The sequence below is a fragment of the Bos taurus genome, chromosome 22 (assembly GCF_002263795.3).
Source record: "Bos taurus isolate L1 Dominette 01449 registration number 42190680 breed Hereford chromosome 22, ARS-UCD2.0, whole genome shotgun sequence".
Lineage (NCBI taxonomy): Eukaryota > Metazoa > Chordata > Mammalia > Artiodactyla > Bovidae > Bos > Bos taurus.
Window position 1 is genome coordinate 14,183,902 of NC_037349.1, and position 22,831 is coordinate 14,206,732.

Sequence of the window (22,831 nt, forward strand, 5' to 3'; positions counted from 1 at the left end):
AGCCTTCTTCAGCGATCAGTGTAAAGAAACAGAGGAAAACAACAGAATGGGAAAGACTAGAGATCTCTTCAGGAAAATTAGAGATACCAAGGGAACATTTCATGCAAAGATGGGCTCAATAAAGGACAGAAAATGGTATGGACCTAACAGAAGCAGAAGATATTAAGAAGAGATGGCAAGAATACACAGAAGAACTGTACAAAAAAGATCTTCATGACCCAGATAATCACGATGGGGTGCTCACTCACCTAGAGCCAGACATCCTAGAATGTGAAATCAAGTGGGCCTTAGAAAGCATCACTATGAACAAAGCTAGTGGAGGTGATGGAATTCCAGTTGAGCTATTTCAAATCCTGAAAGATGCTGCTGTGAAAGTGCTGCACTCAATATGCCAGCAAATTTGGAAAACTCAGCAGTGGCCACAGGACTGGAAAAGGTCAGTTTTCATTCCAATCCCAAAGAAAGGCAATGCCAAAGAATGCTCAAACTACTGCACAATTGCACTCATCTCATATGCTAGTAAATACTCAAAATTCTCCAAGCCAGGCTTCAGCAATATGTGAACGGTGAACTTCCTGATGTTCAAGTTGGTTTTAGAAAAGGCAGAGGAACCAGAGATCAAATTGCCAACATCCACTGGATCATGGAAAAAGCAAGAGAGTTCCAGAAAAACATCTATTTCTGCTTTATTGACTATGCCAAAGCCTTTGACTGTGTGGATCACAATCAACTGTGGAAAATTCTGAAAGAGATGGGAATACCAGACCACCTGACCTGCCTCTTGAGAAATTTGTATGCAGGTCAGGAAGCAAGAGTTAGAACTGGACATGGAACAACAGACTGGTTCCAAATAGAAAAAGGGGTACGTCAAGGCTGTATATTGTCACCCTGTTTATTTAACTTATATGCAGAGTACATCATGAGAAACACTGGACTGGAAGAAGCACAAGCTGGAATCAAGACTGCTGGGAGAAATATCAATAACCTCAGATATGCAGATGACACCACCCTTATGGCAGAAAGTGAAGAGGAACTAAAAAGCCTCTTGATGAAAGGAAAGTGGAGATTGAAAAAGTTGGCTTAAAGCTCAACAACATTCAGAAAACGAAGATCATGGCATCCGGTCCCATTACTTCATGGGAAATAGATGGGGAAACAGTGGAAGCAGTGTCAGACTTTATTTTTCTGGGCTCCAAAATCACTACAGATGGTGACTGTAGCCATGAAATTAAAAGACGCTTACTCCTTGGAAGGAAAGTTATGACCAACCTAGATAGCATATTCAAAAGCAGAGACATTACTTTGCCAACAAAGGTTTGTCTAGTCAAGGCTATGGTTTTTCCAGTGGTCGTGTATGGATGTGAAAGTTGGACTGTGAAGAAGGCTGAGCATCGAAGAACTGATGCTTTTGAACTGTGGTGTTGGGGAAGACTCTTGAGAGTCCCTTGGACTGCAAGGAGATCCAACCAGTCTGTTCTAAAGGAGATCAGCCCTGGGATTTCTTTGAAGGAATGATGCTGAAGCTGAAACTCCAGTATTTTGGCCACCTCATGCGAAGAGCTGACTCATTGGAAAAGACTCTGATGCTGGGAGGGATTGGGGGCAGGAGGAGAAGGGGACGACAGAGGATGAGATGGCTGGATGGCATCACTGACTCGATGGATGTGAGTCTGAGTGAACTCCAGGAGTTGGTGATGGACAGGGAGGCCTAGTTTGCTGCGATTCATGGGGTCGCAAAGAGTCAGACACGACTGAACAACTGAACTGAACTAACTGGGGAACTCCTAGATACTTACTAACCAGAAACTGTTCAATGATTTTAAAACATTTATAAACGTGGGTGTAGACATTCAATAAATTAGTGTTAAATAAATTTGAGACACCAGAGAAGGCAATGGCACCCCACTCCAGAACTCTTGCCTGGAAAATCCTATGGATGGAGGAACCTGGTAGGCTGCAGTCCATGAGGTCGCTAAGAGTCCACACGACTGAGCGACTTCACTTTCACTTTTCACAAGGAAATGGCAACCCACTCCAATGTTCTTTCCTGGAGAATCCCAGGGACTGGGGAGCCTGGTGGGAGGCCGTCTATGGGGCTGCACAGAGTCGGACACGACTGAAGCGACTTAGTAAAAGTAAGAGACACAGAGACAGTGTACTAAGCTGTGTCCAACTCTTGCAACCCCATGGACTGTAGCCTGCCAGGCTCCTCTGTCTGTGGGATTCTCCAGGGAAGAATACTGGAGTGGGTTGCCATTTCCTTCTCCTTAGATATTCATAGTCTCATGTCTGGAGGAAGAGACAGGCTGCAAGGAGGAAATTTCAGAAAGTACTAAGTAAATCACATTAGGAATGAAGAAACCATTAGTAGAGGAGGCAGATGTTAACATAAAATTGGAAGCAAGAGGCAAAACACTGAGAATCTTGAATGGCTGGGTAAGAACTGTTAATATTCTTTTCTGCATTCTGAATGTTGCAAGGTCTCTGAGCAAGGGAAAGCTATGAGGAAGGCAGTATGTTAAAATGCATTTGTAACAATGCAGCGTGAATTTCAGGCTTAAACAGCTTAAAGGAAAGAGATGTGTAGGATTAGATAAAGAGAGGACTGTCAAACATCAAAACATGGAGGTGAAATCTACCCTGAGAGAAGGCTGAGAACTTACTCTGGATTGCTATGAGAAAGGGGTAGATAACCAACTCTTCTTGGCATTTTCTGTACAGGCTCTTCCAAACTTTGTACTAGGTGGTATCCTGAGTCAACTCCAAAATTTTATGAACTGAGTCAAAAACTTTTATGAACTGAAGTTTATATCCTAAGACTTTCCAGTCTTGTGTTTTCACGTGACCTGAGTTCTATGCAATACTCTCTTGTCTTGTATGAATGCATAGATACTCAAGTATATCAGCAGTAACCTGGACACATAAGTGGATGGAGAAATAAACAAATGGTGGGAATATATATATATATATATACACACACACACACATATATATTATATATATATTACATTTTTTAATTGAGAGAAAGGTAAGACTTCAAAATAAGTATTAAATATAATTTCAGATAGTAAGCCCTAATGTCTGGCTTCTTGGATAAAATCAACAACAAATTTTAATTATAAAGGCCCAAAAGGCTCCAAAAAAAAAAAAAACACACACAAAAATGACTTCAATAAAGTAATTCTCAAGGTTTACAAAATACTATGCAAAAAAACTGGAGCACTAGAATTATTCTGATTCAGAGGAATGAAAGAGTATTTATCCTTACTTCTCAAATTATCCCAATTTAGATTCTCATAGGTGGTTCCCCCAAGGGAGGGGGGAAAAAAAATCACTGTACCTAAATGCACTGACTTAGGTAAACACTTAGAAACATAAAAGGATTTAAGTAGAAGGAAAAAAGTGGAACTTTCATTTGGTACAAAAATATTTAAATATTCTCTGCAAAAAAAAAAAAGTTTATCTAAGGAAAGGCTGAAAATGAAATACTCCTACATAGTCTGATTCCCATCAAAGTTGGTCAAGTTCATGCCTATTTTAACACAGAATACATAGTTAAGGAAGATAAAGATGCAATACAGAGAACCATCTGGATGTCTTTTGAGCCACTAACATAGAAATTTGGTAGTAAAACTCAAGACTTTGCTGGATGTTATTTCAGAGACAAGCTCTACAGTGTGTTGCCACAACAAAACCCATTTATAAATTCATATTTCTAAAAGGAAATACAATTCTAAGTTGTCAAGGATACAGTCCTTTCTAAAATTCTGAAAAACAAAGTCTTAATAATTTATGAAGTCATTATAGTCCTGATGATTGTACAGGTCACAAGAGAATTAGAAAACAGAAGGAAAAGAAAAAAAAAGACAGTACTCACTTTACCCAGGAGAGAAATGCTGAATGCTCTACTGTCCTAAAAACACTGTAAACACGTTTACATCAGCATGATCTCTTTTCAACACAAAACACTCAAAGCCAAAAGAAAATATGAAAATAGAACAAAAACATGTTGGCAAAGTGGTTCCAATCTACCAAAGGCAAATTTCATAGCACAGTTTCCCCCATGGCTTTCTACCGGGCATAAAGCCTTCCTTGATATGCTACCTAAATAAAATAAGCTCTCCCTCCATTCCCCACGTCAACTGAGGTGAAAAAAGCATAAACTAAAACTTGAGACACCTTTTATTTGGCAGACTTGCTGGGGGCTTAAACCTGAGAGGCAACCTCTCAGATAGCTCTGAGGGACTGCACAAAGAGGAAAGAGAGGAGCCAGGATATATAGGCACTTTTATAACAAAAAATAGGTAGATAGTTGGAACAAAGGATTACTGTTAATTAAAGAAAAATCAGACATCTCAAGTTAATCAATCTAGCACTTTTCTCTGTATGGGAAGATGCAAGAGTCTGGGATTGCTGAAATCATTCCTTTGATACACACCTTAGCTATCAAGGACCTATTCTTTCCTCCATCCTGAATCCCCCCAGGGTACACAGTCTGGGGAGGCTGCAGCAGCGGACAGCTTGATGGCCACACCACCCCTTGTGGATACGGCAGGTGTCATTCTCTATCTACTTACACCATTCTGGTTTTTCTTCACAGCGCTCACAATGAACTGAAATCACCTTACGTGTTCATTTGTTTAGTCTCACCCACTAGACTGTAAGAGCACCAAGAGGCAGGGATTCAGTCTTTCTCACCATAGTATCCTAAGTGGCTGACACAGAAGTCACTTGACATCATTTATTGAATGAATAAAGAAAGAAAGGAGAGAGAGAAGCGAAGGAAGGGTTTTAAACCTCCTATGAATGATCACACAAGGGAGTTCAAATTACATTATTTATGTTTGTATGAATATTAGAATTTCCTCTTCCCTAAGAAGAGTAATGATGTGTTCCCTGAACGGATGATGTAGTCCCATTTACAGCTAAAGACTGAAAGAGCAATGCCTTCCCCTTATGTAACAAGCGACAGAAAAAAATTTTCAGTCAGAAGACTACTTTTCAGTGTTAAGATTTCACTGATAATAACTTTGATATAAAACTTCTGAGCAGTAATGATTTTAATTAATGAGGTCAGTCTGGGCTTAAGCTCCATTAAATATTGCCTCTTTTTCTTCTGCAGCAACCTTCAAAATTAAATCTTGTCTCTGCTGAAAAAAATCATGCCAATTTTCTGAGTATATGTGGTTTATCTTTCTTCTCAGGAAAAAAAAAAACCTTTTTCTCATTAATCATACAGATAACAGTTGGCATTCCAACTGTCTTGAAGAAAGGGCAAAAATGGAGAGAAGAGGTGGGGAGGGAGGAGGAAGTAAGGGTACACACACCAAGTCAATGGCAGGACGGAGATCTGAATACAAATATATTCTAATCACAAGATCCAGACTGCCAATGACTGACATTACCAAGCTCAATAAGTAGACAGTTTTCTCCAGCTGGTGGCCAAGGAGGAAGTCAGGGAAATGGCAAGCATGAAGGGGATTTGACAAACTGCTGCTGATTCAAAGATGGAGGGGCCCTGTGAAAGGAGTTCTGGGCAACTAAAATACCAGGAGGTGGCACAGAAATAGGTGCTTTGGTCCTGCAACTGTGTACAGCTGTATAGATAATGGCCCCCAGAAGACATGTTCAAGTCCTGACCCCTAGCCCTGGGAATGTGACCTTATTTGGGTCTTTGCAGATATAGTTGAGTATTTCCAGGTAAGATGGGCCTGAATGGAGGGTAGGCCCTAAATATAATGACTGATGTCCTTACAAGAGAGGCAGAGGAAACTGAGAAGCTGGGAGGCAAGGAGGCCACATGAATGCAGACAGAACTGGAGGGATACTGCCATAAACCCACGATGCCTATAGCTCAATTCTCCCTCAGAGTCTCCCTCAAAGAAAGAACCCTGCTGACACTTTGATGGCAGACCTCTGGCCTCCTAAATCATGAAAGAAAACAGTTCTGTTGTTTTAAGCCGGTCTCTGTATGGTAATTTGTTACAGCAGCCCTGAAATACTAATACAAACCACGAGAAACAATTCTGCCAGTAGCCTGAATGAGCCCAGAAGCAGAATTTTCCTGGAGTCTTCAGACAAGGACTAAGCCCAGTATCGTATTGTGCTTGTGAGTTACTCAGCTGTGTCTGACTCTTTGTGACCCCATGGACTATAGCCCGCCAGGTTCCTCTGTCCATGAAATTTCCCAGGCAAGAACACTGGAGTAGGTTGCCATTTCCTTCTCCAGGCGATCTTCCCAACCCTGGGATCGAACCTGAGTTTCCTGCATTGGCAGGCAGATTCTTTACTTGTCTGAGCCAGCAGGGAAGTCCTGAATTCTAGTGGTTGGGATCTTCCCAACCCAGCAATTGAACCCAGGTCTCCTGCATTGCAAGCACATTCTTTACCAACTGAGCTACGAGGGAAGCCATTAACGTGTTATGTATCAATAGAAAAGCTAATAGAATGTTTAGAGTTTAATTTTCTTGTATTGTTAGTTAATACTTCTATACAAAATTAAAGTTGTGATGGAAACATCCCTTTCTTGCTCCTGACATGGAAATGTCCATAACAGAATACTATTTAGACTGTGATCAAAGAAATCCAGTGTTCTGGGCCATGTTAACAGGTAAGCCGTAGGAAGTACTGTCGTGTGGCATATAATGTCGAGAAATCCTAAGCTTAAAAAAGTTAAATGGGTAAAAATCAAAAGCACACAGAATATTTCAGGAAGAACACATGTTCTAAAGCACGTTTATAAACATGTACAGACCCACAGTTTAAGAAAGGTGGCTTCCATATTTCTTTAATGTATACTTAAGTGAGGGGCTTCCCAGCACAGTGGTAAACAACCTACCTGCCAATGCAGGAGACACAGGAGACTCAGTTCAATCCCTGGTCTGCTTACTGCCCACTGCTCTGCCTCTTCCAGGCCTGTGCTTACCCCATTCCAGCCTAGGGTATCCATTCCTCTTCTATCTAATCATTCTCAGGTTTCAAAGTCTGACTCAAATACCAACTCTGTATAAGTCGTATTATATAATCTTCCATATACGAAAGGCACTAAACAAACACGTGAAACCAAAGTTCATCCCTTTAGAAAGCACAGCATGGACAGTAACTAGAGCTGACGGTATTTTGATATTTACAGCTCATATAGTAAGTCGTTTACCCATGGTATCTATGATAGCTGGGGCGATGGCTAACTTTATGTGCCAACTTGACGGGGCCACAGGCCATGAAGGGTTCATTACCGATGTCTCACCATTATTCTCAGCGCATCAGTGAGAGTATTTCCAGGTGAGATTTACTCAATAGACTAACACAGATTACCCTCCCTAACGTGGGTGGGCCTCGTCTCATCAATTGAGGGCCAAAAGAGAACAAAAAGACTGAATCAGAAGGAACTCCCCCTGCCCCGCTTCCCTGAGCTGGGACATGGCGTCTTCTACTGCTTCTGAACTGAAATGGAGACACTGACTCTTCCTGAGTCTCCAGCCTGCTCTCCTGGTTCTCAGGCCTTCACACTCAAACTGGAACTATACCATTGGTTCACCTGGGTCCTCGTTTACAGACTGCCAATCTTAGGACTTCTTGGCCTCCATAATCACGTGAGCCAATTCCTTATAACAAATCTCTCTTCTGCTCTCGCACTCTCTCGCTCTCTCTCTCTCTCTCTCTCTCTCTATATATATACACACACATACACACACACACATACTCATATACATCTTATTCCTTCCATTTCTCTGAGAATCATAACTAATATTTATTTTAATATGGCATTTATTCTTACAACTGAGTTTTCATTCAAATCACACCACAGTTCTGAGAACCACCTGGAACACAGGTATTACATGGTACTTAACAAGATTAAATTACTGTGCTCCCTGAAAATTTTACAACAGCTCTTAGAAGAGACATCCACTCTTCCCCTAGGATCATCACCCAGGGGCCACTTAACTGAGCAGAAAGAGCCTCCCTGAGAACAAAGCCACACAGATGCAGGCAGAGTAGAGACGGTGAGGAGGACACGTCCACACAGTACTGTGGACATAATTCAAACCCCCGAATTCAGCTGTATTTGACACCAGCACAAGTCTGACTTCTTAGTTATGTAAGAAAATAATTACTTAGCAAGTTAGTCTGAGTTAAGTATTACTGTTTGCAAATAAAACTGTCCTAACTAATACAACACTTTTAGGTGAAAAGACTGAAAAGATTGTCACGGTGGCTGTATCTAAAGTAGTGTTTACATTCAAAGATAATTAAAACTTTAACAAAATTAAAAGGATCAACATTAATATGTCTATTTGCACACTGAAGCAGGTGCTATATAGCTCCTATAAATTCTAGAAACTTCATTATTCTTAAGCCATTATAGGTACATACCATTATGAGCATTTCTAAACTTATAATTACCAAGAGCTATCTTCAGAAACCAAATTCCTTGTCTAGGTTTCTAGTTTTCCATTATATAAGTTAAATGAATGCATCACTTATATTTCATTTTTTAAAATTTGTACAGATTACTTATTGAGCCCTTACTATATATGACAAGTGGGCACAATTATTATTAACTATTTAATGGCCACTCCTATGAAATATATACTATTATTGTACCACTGGAGAGGGAAATGGCAACCCACTCCAGTATTCTTGCCTGGAGAATTCCCTGAACAGAGGAGCCTGATGGGCTACAGTCCATGTGGTCACAAAGAGTCAGACACAACTGAGTGACTAACACCACTGTACCAGCACAATCTTCATTTTAGAGTTTAGTATGAGAGAGTGTGATAATGTTCCTAATAAAAAGAGTAGTGGAGCTCCATGTTTGTCTAGAGCGTATTATGTCCTACATACTGCACTAGGTGCTCTAAGAGAAGCATCCCATGTAATCCCCATTTTTTAATCTTCTGAATTAGATACTGTTATCCTCCTTTTATGGAGAAGGTAATGGCACCCCACTCCAGTACTATTGCCTGGAAAATCCCATGGATAGAGGAGCCTGGTAGGCCGCAGTCCATGGGGTCACTAAGATTCGGACAAGACTCAGCAACTTCACTTTCACTTTTCACTTTCATGCATTGGAGAAGGAAATAGCAACCCACTCCAGTGTTCTTGCCTGGAGAATCCCAGGGACGGGGGAGCCTGGTGGGCTGCTGTCTATGGGGTCACACAGAGTCGGACACGACTGAAGCGACTTAGCAGCAGCAGCAGCAGCAGCATCCTCCTTTTATAGATGAGGAAACTGAGGCTTAGAGAATGAAATGCAGAGCCAAGGCCTGCGCTTCACATCAGAATCAGTCCACAAGCTTTGAAAACCTTCTACACTACATCCCAGTAAATCCCATACCATTATGCAAAGTATGTTTCAAATTGCTGAACAAAGATCTGAGCTCATCTACATTACATTTGTTCTTGAATTGCCATGTGATTTACATGTGTGTTTTCCTCTTTAATTCCTCACCTCTGGAAAAGGTACAGATGCCCATGAAAGGAAATACATATTATTCATTACAGCTCAGATGAATAAAATAGGAGCACTGAGTTATAGAATCAATACTTTATACACTAAAAACTGTTCCAAAAGTGGGCAGACTTTAGAAACGAAATTAGATAAACGTGCATAGGTGTTAACAAACTAACGTTAAGTCAAAAAGTTTTATTGGGGGAAATACTTGGGGGACATCTCAGGTCCTGGAAAATGCTTCAGTACAATTTCAGTACAAGTTGTCAGGTAACAGATATCCAAAGTATATCTTTTGAAATCCTTGGGACTGCCGTGGTGGTCCGGTGGTTAAGGATCTGCTTGCCCCTGCAGTAGACACAGGGTCAATCCCTAATCTGGGAATATCCCACCTGCCTCGGGGCAACAAAGCCTATGTGCCACAATACCAACCCCACGTGCCCTACAGCCTGCAAGGAGCAACTACAGAGAGCCCATGCACAGCCACAAAGACCCAAAGCAACCAAAAATGAATAAATACATAACATTTTTTTAAAAACACGTATTTTGCACTTAAGCATTTTCTTGTCAGAAAGATACATATGGTTATATGTAAGTAGTTAGGAAATGTAGGACGGCAGTGAAAGTATTGATCAGTTCCATGAGACAAATCTGAATCTTTGGACTTCCCTGGCAGTCCAGTGGTTAAGACTCCACGCTTCCAACATAGGGGGTCATGGATTTGATCCCTGCTCAGGGAACCAGTGTTCTTGCCTGGAGAATCCCAGGGATGGGGGAGCCTGGTGGGCTGCCATCTATGGGGTGGCACAGAGTTGGACACGACTGAAGTGACTTAGCAGTAGCAGCAGCAGCAGTGAACTAAGATCCCATGTGCCACACAGTGCATGGCAAGCAATCCGTCCTTTTTTTAAAAAAAGATTTGAATCTTATATTCATCCACATTAAGTACAAACCATATATGCACATATGCATACATAACAAATGCAACCAAAAATATATTCATTGATAGTTTATCACTGAAAAAGCACCAATGACAAGGTTTAATTTTTTTTTCATATAGATTATCATTTTCTTACATGGGGGTATCAAAAGTATTCTTACTGTATGTTACCAAGGCTCTCCCTGAACCTAACTGCAGAAGCATGGGGAGCAGAAAGAACCAAGGGGCTGGCCTTATACATCAAGCCGTCAGGGGTCAAGCTCCCATGAGTCAAGACAGGCTCTCTCAGCTGGGAGTAGGGTTGCCACACACTGGCTACACATTTTGTAAAATATATCTTCCTGAGTCAACAAGCAGTGGTTGGGCTCTTCAGAATATAATTATATCTCATTTCTATATTGTGGGAAAAAATTTTTTTTAATGAGAAAGATCTTGAGAGGTTTAACAAATGTCAGGGAGCAGTTGGTACAGTGGCCATCCTTGCAAACTTGCTGGCCTGACTCAGACTGCAGCCTAGGCCCTGAGGAAGCAGGACCAGGCATGTATATCAATGCCTGACACACCTTCCAACATTTGTTTAATTTTGGAAAAAAAAAATTATTTAATAGTGATATATGGCATGCACTTATTTAATTTCAATTTCTCTTGTTTGATAAAATTTACAGAGTTGCTTGAATTATAACATGCCATTTTAGAGCTTAACATATTTGCACTGGGTACTCTCAGCAGTCATCCCATTGTGTGTCTGCTACATAAGCAATGGAGTAAAAGAAAAAAATACACCCCTTCTGTTAATTAGTACTCATTAACTGTTCTGGTACTATTCCCCACCTCAGCTCCCCCAAATATATTATTTTTAATTAAGCAATTTCCACTCTAAGAGTTTGGGGAGGAGTGAAGGAAGATGTCCTTCCTTCTCTATTATTTCTGAGTAGGTCCAGGAAAAGTCCCAGTTTCAAGTTCAGAAGTCTCATCATGCTGACCTTGAATAAAAAACCTTATCCTTCTGGCCACAAACACCTTTGAATCTGCAAAAGTTCAGTCGTGTGCCTTATGAAAAACAGATAAAGCTCTGAATAGATGTTTCTGAAGATGGACTGAGATTCTCCTTGGTCCCAAGCAGTGTAGTAGTTACTGCCTCTCTTTCTAGACCTCCTACAGTGAGTGCGTGAGCACACACACGAAAATACAAGGACCCTCCCTGAGACCCCAAGCCCACTACTGGACCTGATTTGATGGCGGCATCCTGGGCACCCCACCCTTCCCTGCCTGAGTGCAGCATATGGGACTTACTGGGGAAGTAAGACATCTCTAATTAGAGCCAGAAGATTGTTGTCAGAGTCGACATTCACCACCTCCTTGCCGTCGTCAGGCTCCTGGTTCACAAGCAGAGATGTGGTTTCTGAGAGTAGCCGCAAGCTAAAGAGTCTCCACTCCACTGGAAAGACAGAGAGATGCCAAGAACGTGACCACGTGGAGTCAGAAGGAAAACAGAACGTGTACCTGCTGGTGCTTGTTGACGAGGTCACACTTACCATTCTGGCTTTGAACCAATGACACCAAGGGGGGCAGGATATAATCAACCACCTAAAAGACAAGACGTAAAAGACTCCATTCAAATCCCAACAAACAAAAAACGAATACTGTCTGTGGGCCCAATGCACAGCGGGGTCAAACAACACTCAAAGGTCGGAGTTTGGAGCAGAGAATGGTTTAGTGCGGTGCCCTGCAAGGGGATGAGTGGTTCATGCCCAAAAAACCCCAAACTCCCTGAAAGCTTTCAGCTCAAGCCTTTCATCGGAAAGGTGAGGGAGGGGCGTGGTTAGTTGTTGCAGACTTCTAGGTGTCAGATCCTGTGTTCTTGTAGCTGGTCACAATGTTCCCATAAACCTTCACCAAACAAATGTTCTTCTCTGTTCTGATAAGACGGGACAAGGTCACCAGGCTCACCTTTCACCCTCCAAGGCCCAGGCCTGGCTAAGAGGAAGGGGCCCCATTCAGGTCAGTCCCCCTGCCCTGAAGGCTGGCACAGCCCCCAGCCTGGTCCTCCCACCAGTGCCCTGCCCAGCTGAGGAGGCGAATCTCAGCTGGCAGCATCCTCAGGGCCAGGTCTCGACTCCGCCCAGCTGTCATCACTGAGGGAGCCAGGCGCCCAGCACGCCGTGGCCCTCGGGCTGCCCTAACAGGGGCAGTTTTGTGGACCAACATCCAGGATGACCGCCGCCACCTTTAGGTCATGAAGGTGGGGGTGGGGGAGAGGCCTGCTGCCGGGAGCCAGCGTGAGGAGCTCCGCCCGTGGCAAAGGTCATGAGGAAGGAGGCTCGACACACGCAAAGGCGGGATCAAGCCTCAGGAGTCCCCCTGGAAATTCTCGAGCATCTACCCCCAAAACCAGAGTCTGCCTACTTTACTGCTTTGTGCTCTCAGCTACACCTCTGACTTTACGGGGGGCTGTCCCCCACCACCTCTCTCTGAAAAAGAGTTAACTTACAGCTCCAGTTAATAAAGATCCTGGGAGTGACAAGAGTGTTTCAACCTACAAACTCCTCTGAAGGTTCTTCCGGCCACATGTGATTGTTCAGAGCCTCCCAACCATGAGAAGCATGAGATGTTCTAAACTGTCTAAATACAGATTCCTTTGAGCAGTTAAAAGATTGATTAGAAATTGTATTGGTGAAGGGTTTTTCACTTGTTGGGCCAATGATTGCTGCTAAGTTTCCATATCCCTTACCTACTGTGTCCCTGGGAGTGTATTGATTAATATAATTGGTGTATAGGAATGTAAGTAGTAGCTTTAGTGTTTGTAACCTTGGACCCTTGAGTTAATTCTTTTCTTGTTATAGCCCACCACACCTTTGCCCTATAGGAATGCAACTTTATCTAATGCTTTCAGAGGGTGGTGCCTGACTTTAGAATAATCACCTTTAGAGAAAAATAAGTTTTCTGAAGAAAGGGTCATAAAATGTTAACAGGCCTCTTGGCCAGAAGATGATGTAAATCACCTAAATTTTGCATATGATAAATTTGCAGGAAGAAAGTCTGGCTTACTGCTGACTCTACCCCTTCCCCCATTATACTCTATGCACGACTTAAGGTATAAAAACTACTTTGGAAAATAAAGTGCGGGCCTTGTTCACTGAAACTTGGTCTCCCCATGTCGTTCTTTCTCTTACCTTCTGGCTGAATTCCCATCTGGAGCGTGGAGGCTCATCAAGCCTACTATGCTGGGGCTTCTAAGATCTGACCGGGGAGGCCTTAGTGTCTCCTCTCCTTCGGGAGAATGGGAGGATGCCTGCGGCCTATGTAGGTGATGCAAATTTCCTTTTTTTTTTTTTAATTTTATTTTTAAACTTTACAATATTGTATTAGTTTTGCCAAATATCGAAATGAATCTGCCACAGGTATACCTGTGTTCTCCATCCTGAACCCTCCTCCCTCCCCATACCCTCCCTCTGGGTCATCCCAGTGCACCAGCCCCAAGCATCCAGTATCGTGCATCGAACCTGGACTGGCGACTCATTTCATACATGATATTATACATGTTTCAATGCCATTCTCCCAAATCTTCCCACCCTCTCCCTCTCCCACAGAGTCCATAAGACTGATCTATACATCAGTGTCTCTTTTGCTGTCTCATACACAGGGTTATTGTTACCATCTTTCTAAATTCCATATATATGCGTTAGTATACTGTATTGGTGTTTTTCTTTCTGGCTTACTTCACTCTGTATAATAGGTTCCAGTTTCATCCATCTCATTAGAACTGATTCAAATGTATTCTTTTTAATGGCTGAGTAATACTCCATTGTGTATATGTACCACAGCTTTCTTATCCATTCATCTGCCAATGGGCATCTAGGTTGCTTCCATGTCCTGGCTATTATAAACAGTGCTGCGCTGAACACTGGGGTACAGGTGTCTCTTTCCCTTCTGGTTTCCTCAGTGTGTATGCCCAGCAGTGGGATTGCTGGATCATAAGGCAGTTCTATTTCCAGTTTTTTAAGCAGTCTCCACACTGTTCTCCATAGTGGATTCAGCCTCTTTTCTCCTCTGAATTTTCTCACTGAGCTATCCTTATTTGATCACTCTTTATATCTTTAATTCTATCGTATCCTGATCGCCGAAGCCGTCTCCCCTTCGAATTCCCTGGATCCACTGGGGCTGGACCCCGGCAGCCTGCATCTCCTCAAAGCCTGGGCCTGGCCAGTGGGGGGCCTGGAAAGAGCTGTGGAGCCTGCAGGGCACAGTCCCCTGCCTGTCCCCGGGCCCCCACCTCACCCACTAGGCTAAGGGACTGGAGGTCCTGGGAAAGAAGGCCACAACCCACCTCTCACTGCACTTTCTGCCACGAGGACCACTGCCCCGCTGACCATAGGCAAAGTGGGGCTCTAGCCACAGTCCTCACCCACCCCCCAGGGTCACGTGCTCACATGCTAAGTGTCAGTCACACCTGCCCCGCCCCTGTTACAATATCAACCACTACCCACACCGTTTTCCACTGACAAATCACTAGTCAGAGGGGTGAAAAACATCAACAGCTAAATTTACCCAGCATCTAAACTCTGCATGACATTTAATAAACAACCAAGCTCATTTCAACCTGGAAAAGTCTTCAGGCAAAATAACACTGTGATCATCAAGGCAGTAGTTTATCAAAACCTTCAGAGTTGATGAAAGGAACGTTAGTATGTAATACAAAATATGCCTGGCATGCATTGACATTGAACTGTCAAATTAATATACATTTAAGCTGGTGATCATTAATCAAGTTTAAACAATCATCAAAATGTTGGGGAAAAAGGAGATACATAATCCTTATGTTTTCACAAATACATCAAAGAGCTATGACAAGTGATCTTGGTGGTTTTGAGATGCAGATTCAAAAGATCTAAATCCATTACACATACCACCTCTATGATTTTCTTGTTATATCAGACACAGCACCATCAAATATGGATTGAAATCGACTCCACAGTAACAATTTACCCCCAGGATGAAAACGGGTGATGAAGAAAGGACAAATCACTCCCACTGTCTAATTCTCAAAACAACTGTCTCAGCTGGTGAACTATTTCGGTGACAATAAATAAAACTCTACTGTTTATACCTGCATTGATTCCTGATCCTAAGATACGTATTCGTTCTCACCACAGACAAAAGGCAGAAGTGGCCACAGCCCAACATCACCCTCCTGTTGTCCAAACCAATGAAAGAATGCCCTGCACAGGTGAGGATCTCCACACATGGGGAGTGGCCCATCAGTATCACCCTGTTCTAGCGCAACTTCACAAAATAAATTTACACATGACAATATATCTAGACAGTTGTACAAGACCCATACAAGGACTAGGTTGTTTTTTTTTTTTCACCCTCATTCATTGAGTGATGTCACGTCACTTAATAGACCTCAAATTTCACAAAGGAATTTTGAAAACTCTAAACTCTCAGTTATGTCAAAAGCAAAAACTATGCAAACAAGAGAAATACATCTCACCATCAACCCTTATCAACATGCTCAACACCCATCTTGAAGGTTTAAGAGAGCATATTAAGAGAGGAGTGGGACTAAAATAAAATTATCTACATGTCCAACTCTATAAGTTTGACAATTAAGCATGGTCCAAAAAGCAAGACTATCAGAAGATGAATATCCAAAAATCAATACTCTTCCCAATGTTTCTACAACAACCAATCAAACAACATAATTTTAAAAAGACACCGTTTACAACAGTGATAAAATTCTAAGGGTCTATGATATCATGACTTTTACAAAATATAAATACACACATATATATAAAATATTTATAAATATAATAACCATTGATAACTGGTTAAAAAAAAGCTGGAAAGCTATCATAATCATGCTCACAAGAAGAAAACAGCTAAACAAACTGAAAATCAACTCATCTCAGATAAATCAGAGAATTAAGGTCACAAAGAAAACCAACTGTCCACTAGAACTGAAGACAAAGGCCAAGACAGAAAATCACAGCTTAACAGGAGCAGAAACTGCCAGTGGAGCCAGCAACTGGCACAAAAACTTAAACAGCACTTGACTAGAGTTAGAGTCTGAGATGATAAAACCTCCTGGAGGCCCAGCCTTAGTGCAGCTACCCACCTCCCAAAAGTTTTACCTCCCAGAGCCCCACCAGATTCTCAGACTGAAGATCAGAGAAAAGTCTCACGTTTCTGGCAGAGGAAAGGAAAAACTAACCATTCTGAAATATGTTTAGAGCATTCTTTTCTCCTTAACATAGGCTGGACTCAAGAGACACTATTCTACCAAAAGCTGAACCTACTCGGGTTTTACCAAAACCTGAGCTAGGGGGGAAAATATCCAATTCCAACACCCTGTAAGCCTTCCCATCTCACCAACTGGGGCAGGGGGTGGGGGTGCTGAGAAGTATGTGTGAGGGTCACAGCCCAGGCGCACAGGCCCAGAAAAGGAGCGTGCCCTAAACCTAGCAGCTGTGGATCTCTACCCGCTCCACCACACCTCACCACACCAACAGGGCTCCTGTGTAATAACTGGGGTTACAACCGAGAGAGCTGCACAGGCTTTATTCCAGAGGCGCTGCTAGGGAAACCCGAAGATGACAGGATAAACGAGACAAGGACATTACAGGTAATTTTAGCCTCTGAAACCTGTTTACAGCAAACGTAAACATAGCCCGGTTCCTAGCCAAAGAAACATAAAACTTCATAATAATAGCTAGCTAGCTCATTGATCTCAGGTCATTTTACCTGATATATCATGCTGGAATGAAATATTTGTAGTGTTGAGAAGGAAAAAACACCACCAACCTAGACTTCTGAGTGAAATTATCCCTCGGGAATAAAAGGAAAACTAAAGAATTTCTCACACAAACAATAACTGAAGAATTGTTTTGCCAGTAGACTTGCCTTGTAAGAAATGTCAAGTTTCTTAGAAAAAAGGAAAATGACATGGGTCAGACACCGATCTATATGTTAGGGAAAAAAATAAATGAAGATAAAAATATAGTCATTGATGAGAAGCTTCAAAGCAGTCAACTCTGTGCAAATTAATCTATCAGTTCAGTTCAGTAGCTCAGTCATGTCCTATTCTTTGCGCCCCCATGGACAGTAGCACACCAGGCTTCCCTGTCCATCACCGACTCCTGGAGCTTACTCAAACTCATGTCCATCAAGTCAGTGATGCCATCCAACCATCTCATCCTCCGTCATCCCCTTCTCCTCCCACCTTCAACCTTTTCCAGCATCAGGGTCTCTTCCAATGAGTCAGTTCTTCACATCAGGTAGCCAAAGTACTGGAGTTTCAGCTTCAGCATCAGTCCTTACAATGAACATTCAGGATTGATTTCCTTTAGGAATGACTGGTTAGATCTCTTTGCAGTCCAAGGGACTCTCGAGAGTCTTCACCACCACCAGAGTTCAAAAGCATCAATTCTTCAGTGCTCAGCTTTCTTTATGGTCCAACTCTCACATCCATACGTGACTACTGGAAAAACCATAGCTCTGACTAGATGGACCTTTGTTGGCCAAGTAATGTCTCTGCTTTTTAATATGCTGTATACATTGGTCATAGCTTTTCTTCCAAGGAACAATTGTCTTTTAATTTCATGGCTGCAGTCACCATCTGCAGTGATTTTGGAGCCCAAAAAACTAAAGTCTCTCACTCTTTCCATTGTTTGTCCACTATTTGCCATGAAGTGATGGGACAAGATACCATGATCTTCATTTTTTGAATGTTGAGTTTCAAGCCAGCTTTTTCACTCTCCTATTTTCATCAAGAGGCTCTTTAGTTCTTCTTCACTTTCTGCCACAAGGGTGGTGTCATCTGCATATCGGAGGTTATTGATATTTCTCCTGGCAATCTTGATTCCAGCTTGTGCTTCATCCAGCACGGCATTTCTAATGATGTACTATGCATATAAGTTAAACAAGTTGAGTGACAATATACAGCCCTGACATACTCCTTTCCCAATTTGGAACCAGTCTATTGTTCCATGTCCAGTTCTAATTGTTGCTTCTTGACCCACAAACAGATTTCTCAGGAGGCAGGTCAGATGATCTGGTATTCCCATCTCTTGAACAATTTTTCAGTTTGTTGTGATCTACACAGTCCAAGGCTTTGGTGTAGTCAATAAAGCAGAAGTAGATGTTTTTCTGGAATTCTCTTGCTTTTTCTATGATCCAACAGATCCAATGGCAACTTGATTTCTGGTTCCTCTGTCTTTTCTAAATCCAGCTTGAATATCTGGAAGTTCACGGTTCACATACTGTTGAAAGCTTGGCTTGGAAAATTTTAAGCATTACTCTGCTGCCGTGTGAGATGAGTGCAATTTTGTGGTAGTTTGAGCATTCTTTGGCATTGCCTTTCTTTGGGATTGGAATGAAAACTGACCTGTTCCAGTCCTGTGGCCACTGCTGAGTTTTCCAAATTTGCAGCATATTGAGCATAGCACTTTAACAGCATCATCTTTTAGGATTTGAAATAGCTCAGCTGGAATTCCATCACCTCCACTAGTTTTGTTCATAGTAATGCTTCCTAAGGTCCACTTGCCTTCTCATTCCAGGATGTCTGGCTCTAGGTGATCACATCATTGTGGTTATCTGGGCCATGAAGATCTTTTCTGTATATTTCTTCTGTGTATTCTTGCCACCTCTTCTTAATATCTCCTGCTTCTGTTAGGTCCATCTCATTTCTGTCATTTATTGTGCCCATCTTTGCGTGAAATCTTCCCTTGGTATCTCTAAATTTCTTGAAGAGATCTCTAGTCTTTCCCATTCTATTGTTTTCCTCTATTTCTTTGCATTGATCACTGAGGAGGGTTTTCCTATCTCTCTTTGCTATTCTTTGGAACTCTGCATTCAAATGGGTATATTTTTCCTTTTCTCCTTTGCTTTCAGCATCTCTTCTTTTCTCAGCTAAGGCCTCCTCAGACAACCACTTTGCCTTTTTGCATTTCTTTTTCTTGGAGATGGTCTTGATCCATGCCTCCTGTACAATATCACGAACCTCTGTCCATAGCTCTTCAGGCACTCTATCAGATCTAATCCCTTGAATCTATGTGTCACTTCCACTGTATAATTGTAAGGGATTTCATTTAGATCATACCTGAATGGTCTAGTGCTTTTCCTTTCTTTCTTCAATTTAAGCCTGAATTTTGCAATAAGGAGTTCAGGATATGAGCCACAGTCAGCTCCCGGTCTTGTTTTTGCTGACTGTATAGAGCTTGTCTAACTCAATGAAACTATGAGCCATGCCGTTTTGGGCTACCCAAGACAGACAGGTCATGGTGGAGAGTTTTGACAAAATGTGGTCCACTGGAGAAGGGAATGGCAAACCACTTCAGTATTCTTGCCTTGAGAACCCCATGAGCAGTATGAAAAGGCAAAAGGATAGGACACTGAAAGATGAACTCCCCAGGTAGGTAGGTGCCCAATATGCTACTGGAGATCAGTGGAGAAATAACTCCAGAAAGAACAAAGAAAATGAAAGTGAAGTCAATCAGTCATGTCCGACTCTTTGCGACCCCATGGACTGTAGCCCACCAGGCTCCTCCATCCATGGGATTTTCCAGGCAAGAATACTGGAGTGGGTTGCCATTTCCTTCTCCAGGAGATCTTCCTGACCCAGGGATTGAACCCAGGTCTCCCGCATTGTAGGCAGACGCTTTACCGTCTGAGCCACCGAACAACACACAGTTGTGGATGTGACTGGTGATGGAAGTCCAATGCTATAAAGAACAATACTGCATAGGAACCTGGAATGTTAGGACCACGAATCAGGGCAATTGGAAGTGGTCAAACAGGAGATGGCAAGAGTAAACATTGACATTTTAGGAATCAGTGAACTAAAATGGACTGGAATGGGTGAATTTAACTCAAATGACCATTATACCTACTACTGTGGGCAGGAATACCTTAGAAAAAATGGAGTAGCCATCATAGTCAACAAGAGTCCGAAATGCAGTACTTGGATGCAGCCTCAAAAATGACAGAATGATCTCTATTCGTTTCCAAGGCAAACCATTCAATATCACAATAATTCAAGTCTATGCCCTGACCAGTAATGCTGAAGAAGCTGAACGGTTCTACGAACCTACAAGACCTTCTAGAACTAACAGCCAAAAAAGATGTCCTTTTCATCACAGGTGACTGGAATGCAAAAGTAGGAAGTCAAGAGATACCTGAAGTAATAGGCAAATTTGGCCTTGGAGTACAGAATGAAGCAGGGCAAAGGCTAACAGAGTTTGGCCAAGATAACACAGTGGTCATAGCAAACACCCTCTTCCAACAACACAAGAGAAGACTCTACACACGGACATCACCAGATGGTCAATACCGAAGTCAGACTGTTTATATTCTTTGCAGCTGAAGATGGAGAAGCTCTATACAGTCAGCAAAAACAAGACCAGGAGCTAACTGTGGCTCAGATCATGAACTCCTCATTGCAAAATTAATCTATAATTCCTATATAAAACACATAAATATTTCAACGAGGTTGTGTGAATTTCTCACACTGATCTATAAAGTATTTGGAAAGAATAGTAATGGAAAAACGTCAAAAAGCATGAAGCACTCAAGGTTTCCAGGTTTACTATGATAGGAAGAAATAAGCTGGTACAAGCAAAGGGCTAGACAAAGAGATTCATGAAACAGAACAGAGAGCCTACAAACAGATACATACGGCAGATGTGTCAATGGCAGATGGACTACTACCAACAGTGGAAACCCATGCCCAGAAAGCATCTGGCAATATGTAGAGACCTTTTTGATTGCTGCAACTGAGGGGAGCCTCCAAATCTACTATGAAGAGGCCAGTGATGCTGCTAAACATCTCTCAATGCCCAGGACAGCCTCCACAACAAGGAACTGCCCATCTCCAAACATCCAGAGTGGCAGGGTTGAAAGTGAGACTGTTAGTCGCTTGGTCATGTTTGTGATCCCCATGGACTGTAGCCCACCAGGCTCCTCTGTCCATGGAGTTCTCCAGGCAAGAATACTGGAGTGGGTAGCCATTCACTTCTCCAGGGGATCTTCCCAATCCAGGGATCAAACCTGGGTCTCCTGCATTACAGGCAGACTCTCCCATCTGAGCCACCATGGAAGCCCAGTGCCAAGGCTGAGAAACTCTAGGCCAGGAATAACAAGGGGCACACTGTGAGTTAGGTGTGGACCAGAAGGGAAAGAAAATAATAAGCAAAGAAAAACCCCAAAACAAGTCAACAAGGTAGGGAGAGATTTCTCAGGTTCATCCTGTCTGGGGGGCAGCTTTTCTTAACAGTTATTTCATGTGAGGAACATGTATGACCAAGTATATGTAAACTAATCTCTTTATAGACAGAGTTACCACGTAAGCCAAAAAATATCTTTTTCAAAAGCAGCCAGAACTGACCGTAGAGCAATAGTCTTTCAATAAAATAGGATACTGTATCACTGCTTCAAAAGCCGAGAGTGTGATCTTGATAAATTCTTCTGATGCCATCAGTCCTAGAAATACAGTTAATTATTATAGATGTTTATTTACATGTCCAAAATCATAGGATCAAAATCTTCAAGCAAAGATGTAAAATGTCCCATGGTCTACTCACCTACAGCTCCATCTATGTTAGTTTCTCCTGAGTCTATTGATTTAATATGACTCTGAAAAAAATATAAAAATGTTAATAAATGGAGATTTTAAAATAACTGATGTAAACACTATGCAGAGGGGAAAAAAAAAAACTGAACATATGATCCTATGTGTTCATCATGATTTACTTCCAGTGGTAGGAATCAAGTGATTTTTATATTCTTTTTACATTTTTATACACTTTCTAAATTTCATGTGATAAGTAGGCACTAATCTCTTTATCCAGAAGGCGAAAGATAACATTCTTAGAAAGTCTCTGATTGAGTTAACACACACAAGTCATTAGAAATTTTTTTCAACATCAAATCTCTATTTATTCAGCAGAAATCATGTCCCTATTTTGAAATCAGGTGAATTTATTTCAGCCAAATTATATACGTAATAAATAAGAAAAAGAGGCATTTTAACAACAATTTGACTGAAATAATTTCACAATTTGATGTAAAAAAATTCAAAGAAAGTATCTTTTGATTTCAATAAATCTACTTAAATGTCTACAGCTTAAGAAGAGACAAAACAGTGTTTATACTACAATTTTTCTGTATAACTTTTAAAGAATATGTAGATAACACATGAACATAGATGGAGACAAAACTTTTTGAGGGAGAAATCACAGGAACCACTCACAGAGGCTCCCTGTGAGGAAGAACACTGGATCAGGAGGTAGACGTTCACTATTCACTTTCTGCACTGTTAGAATTTTCTAACTATACACATGTATTAATTTTTTTTTTCCTTTGTTTAACAGCAACAAGGGTTTTCTAGATGGTGAAACTATAGGGTTCTTTTATTTTCTTCCTTATGCTTCCCCTGTTTAATT

At 41.8% G+C, this 22,831-nt stretch overlaps 1 protein-coding gene across 12 annotated transcripts in view; it reads right to left on the reverse strand.

Annotated features, from left to right (window-relative positions):
* Positions 1–22,831, reverse strand: part of ULK4 (unc-51 like kinase 4) — a 521,202-nt gene that overhangs the window by 332,793 nt on the left and 165,578 nt on the right. For all 12 annotated transcript variants that reach the window (XR_009492338.1, XR_009492337.1, XM_024983119.2 and 9 more), the window contains 4 exons: positions 21,971–22,022; positions 21,775–21,869; positions 11,927–11,978; positions 11,685–11,829 (listed from right to left, as the gene is read on the reverse strand). Coding sequence is in view for 10 of the 12 variants with exons in the window: in XM_024983119.2 (XP_024838887.1) it covers positions 11,685–11,829; positions 11,927–11,978; positions 21,775–21,869; positions 21,971–22,022 (344 nt within the window). In the remaining 2 variants the exon portion in view is untranslated. The remainder of the gene's footprint in view (positions 1–11,684; positions 11,830–11,926; positions 11,979–21,774; positions 21,870–21,970; positions 22,023–22,831) is intronic.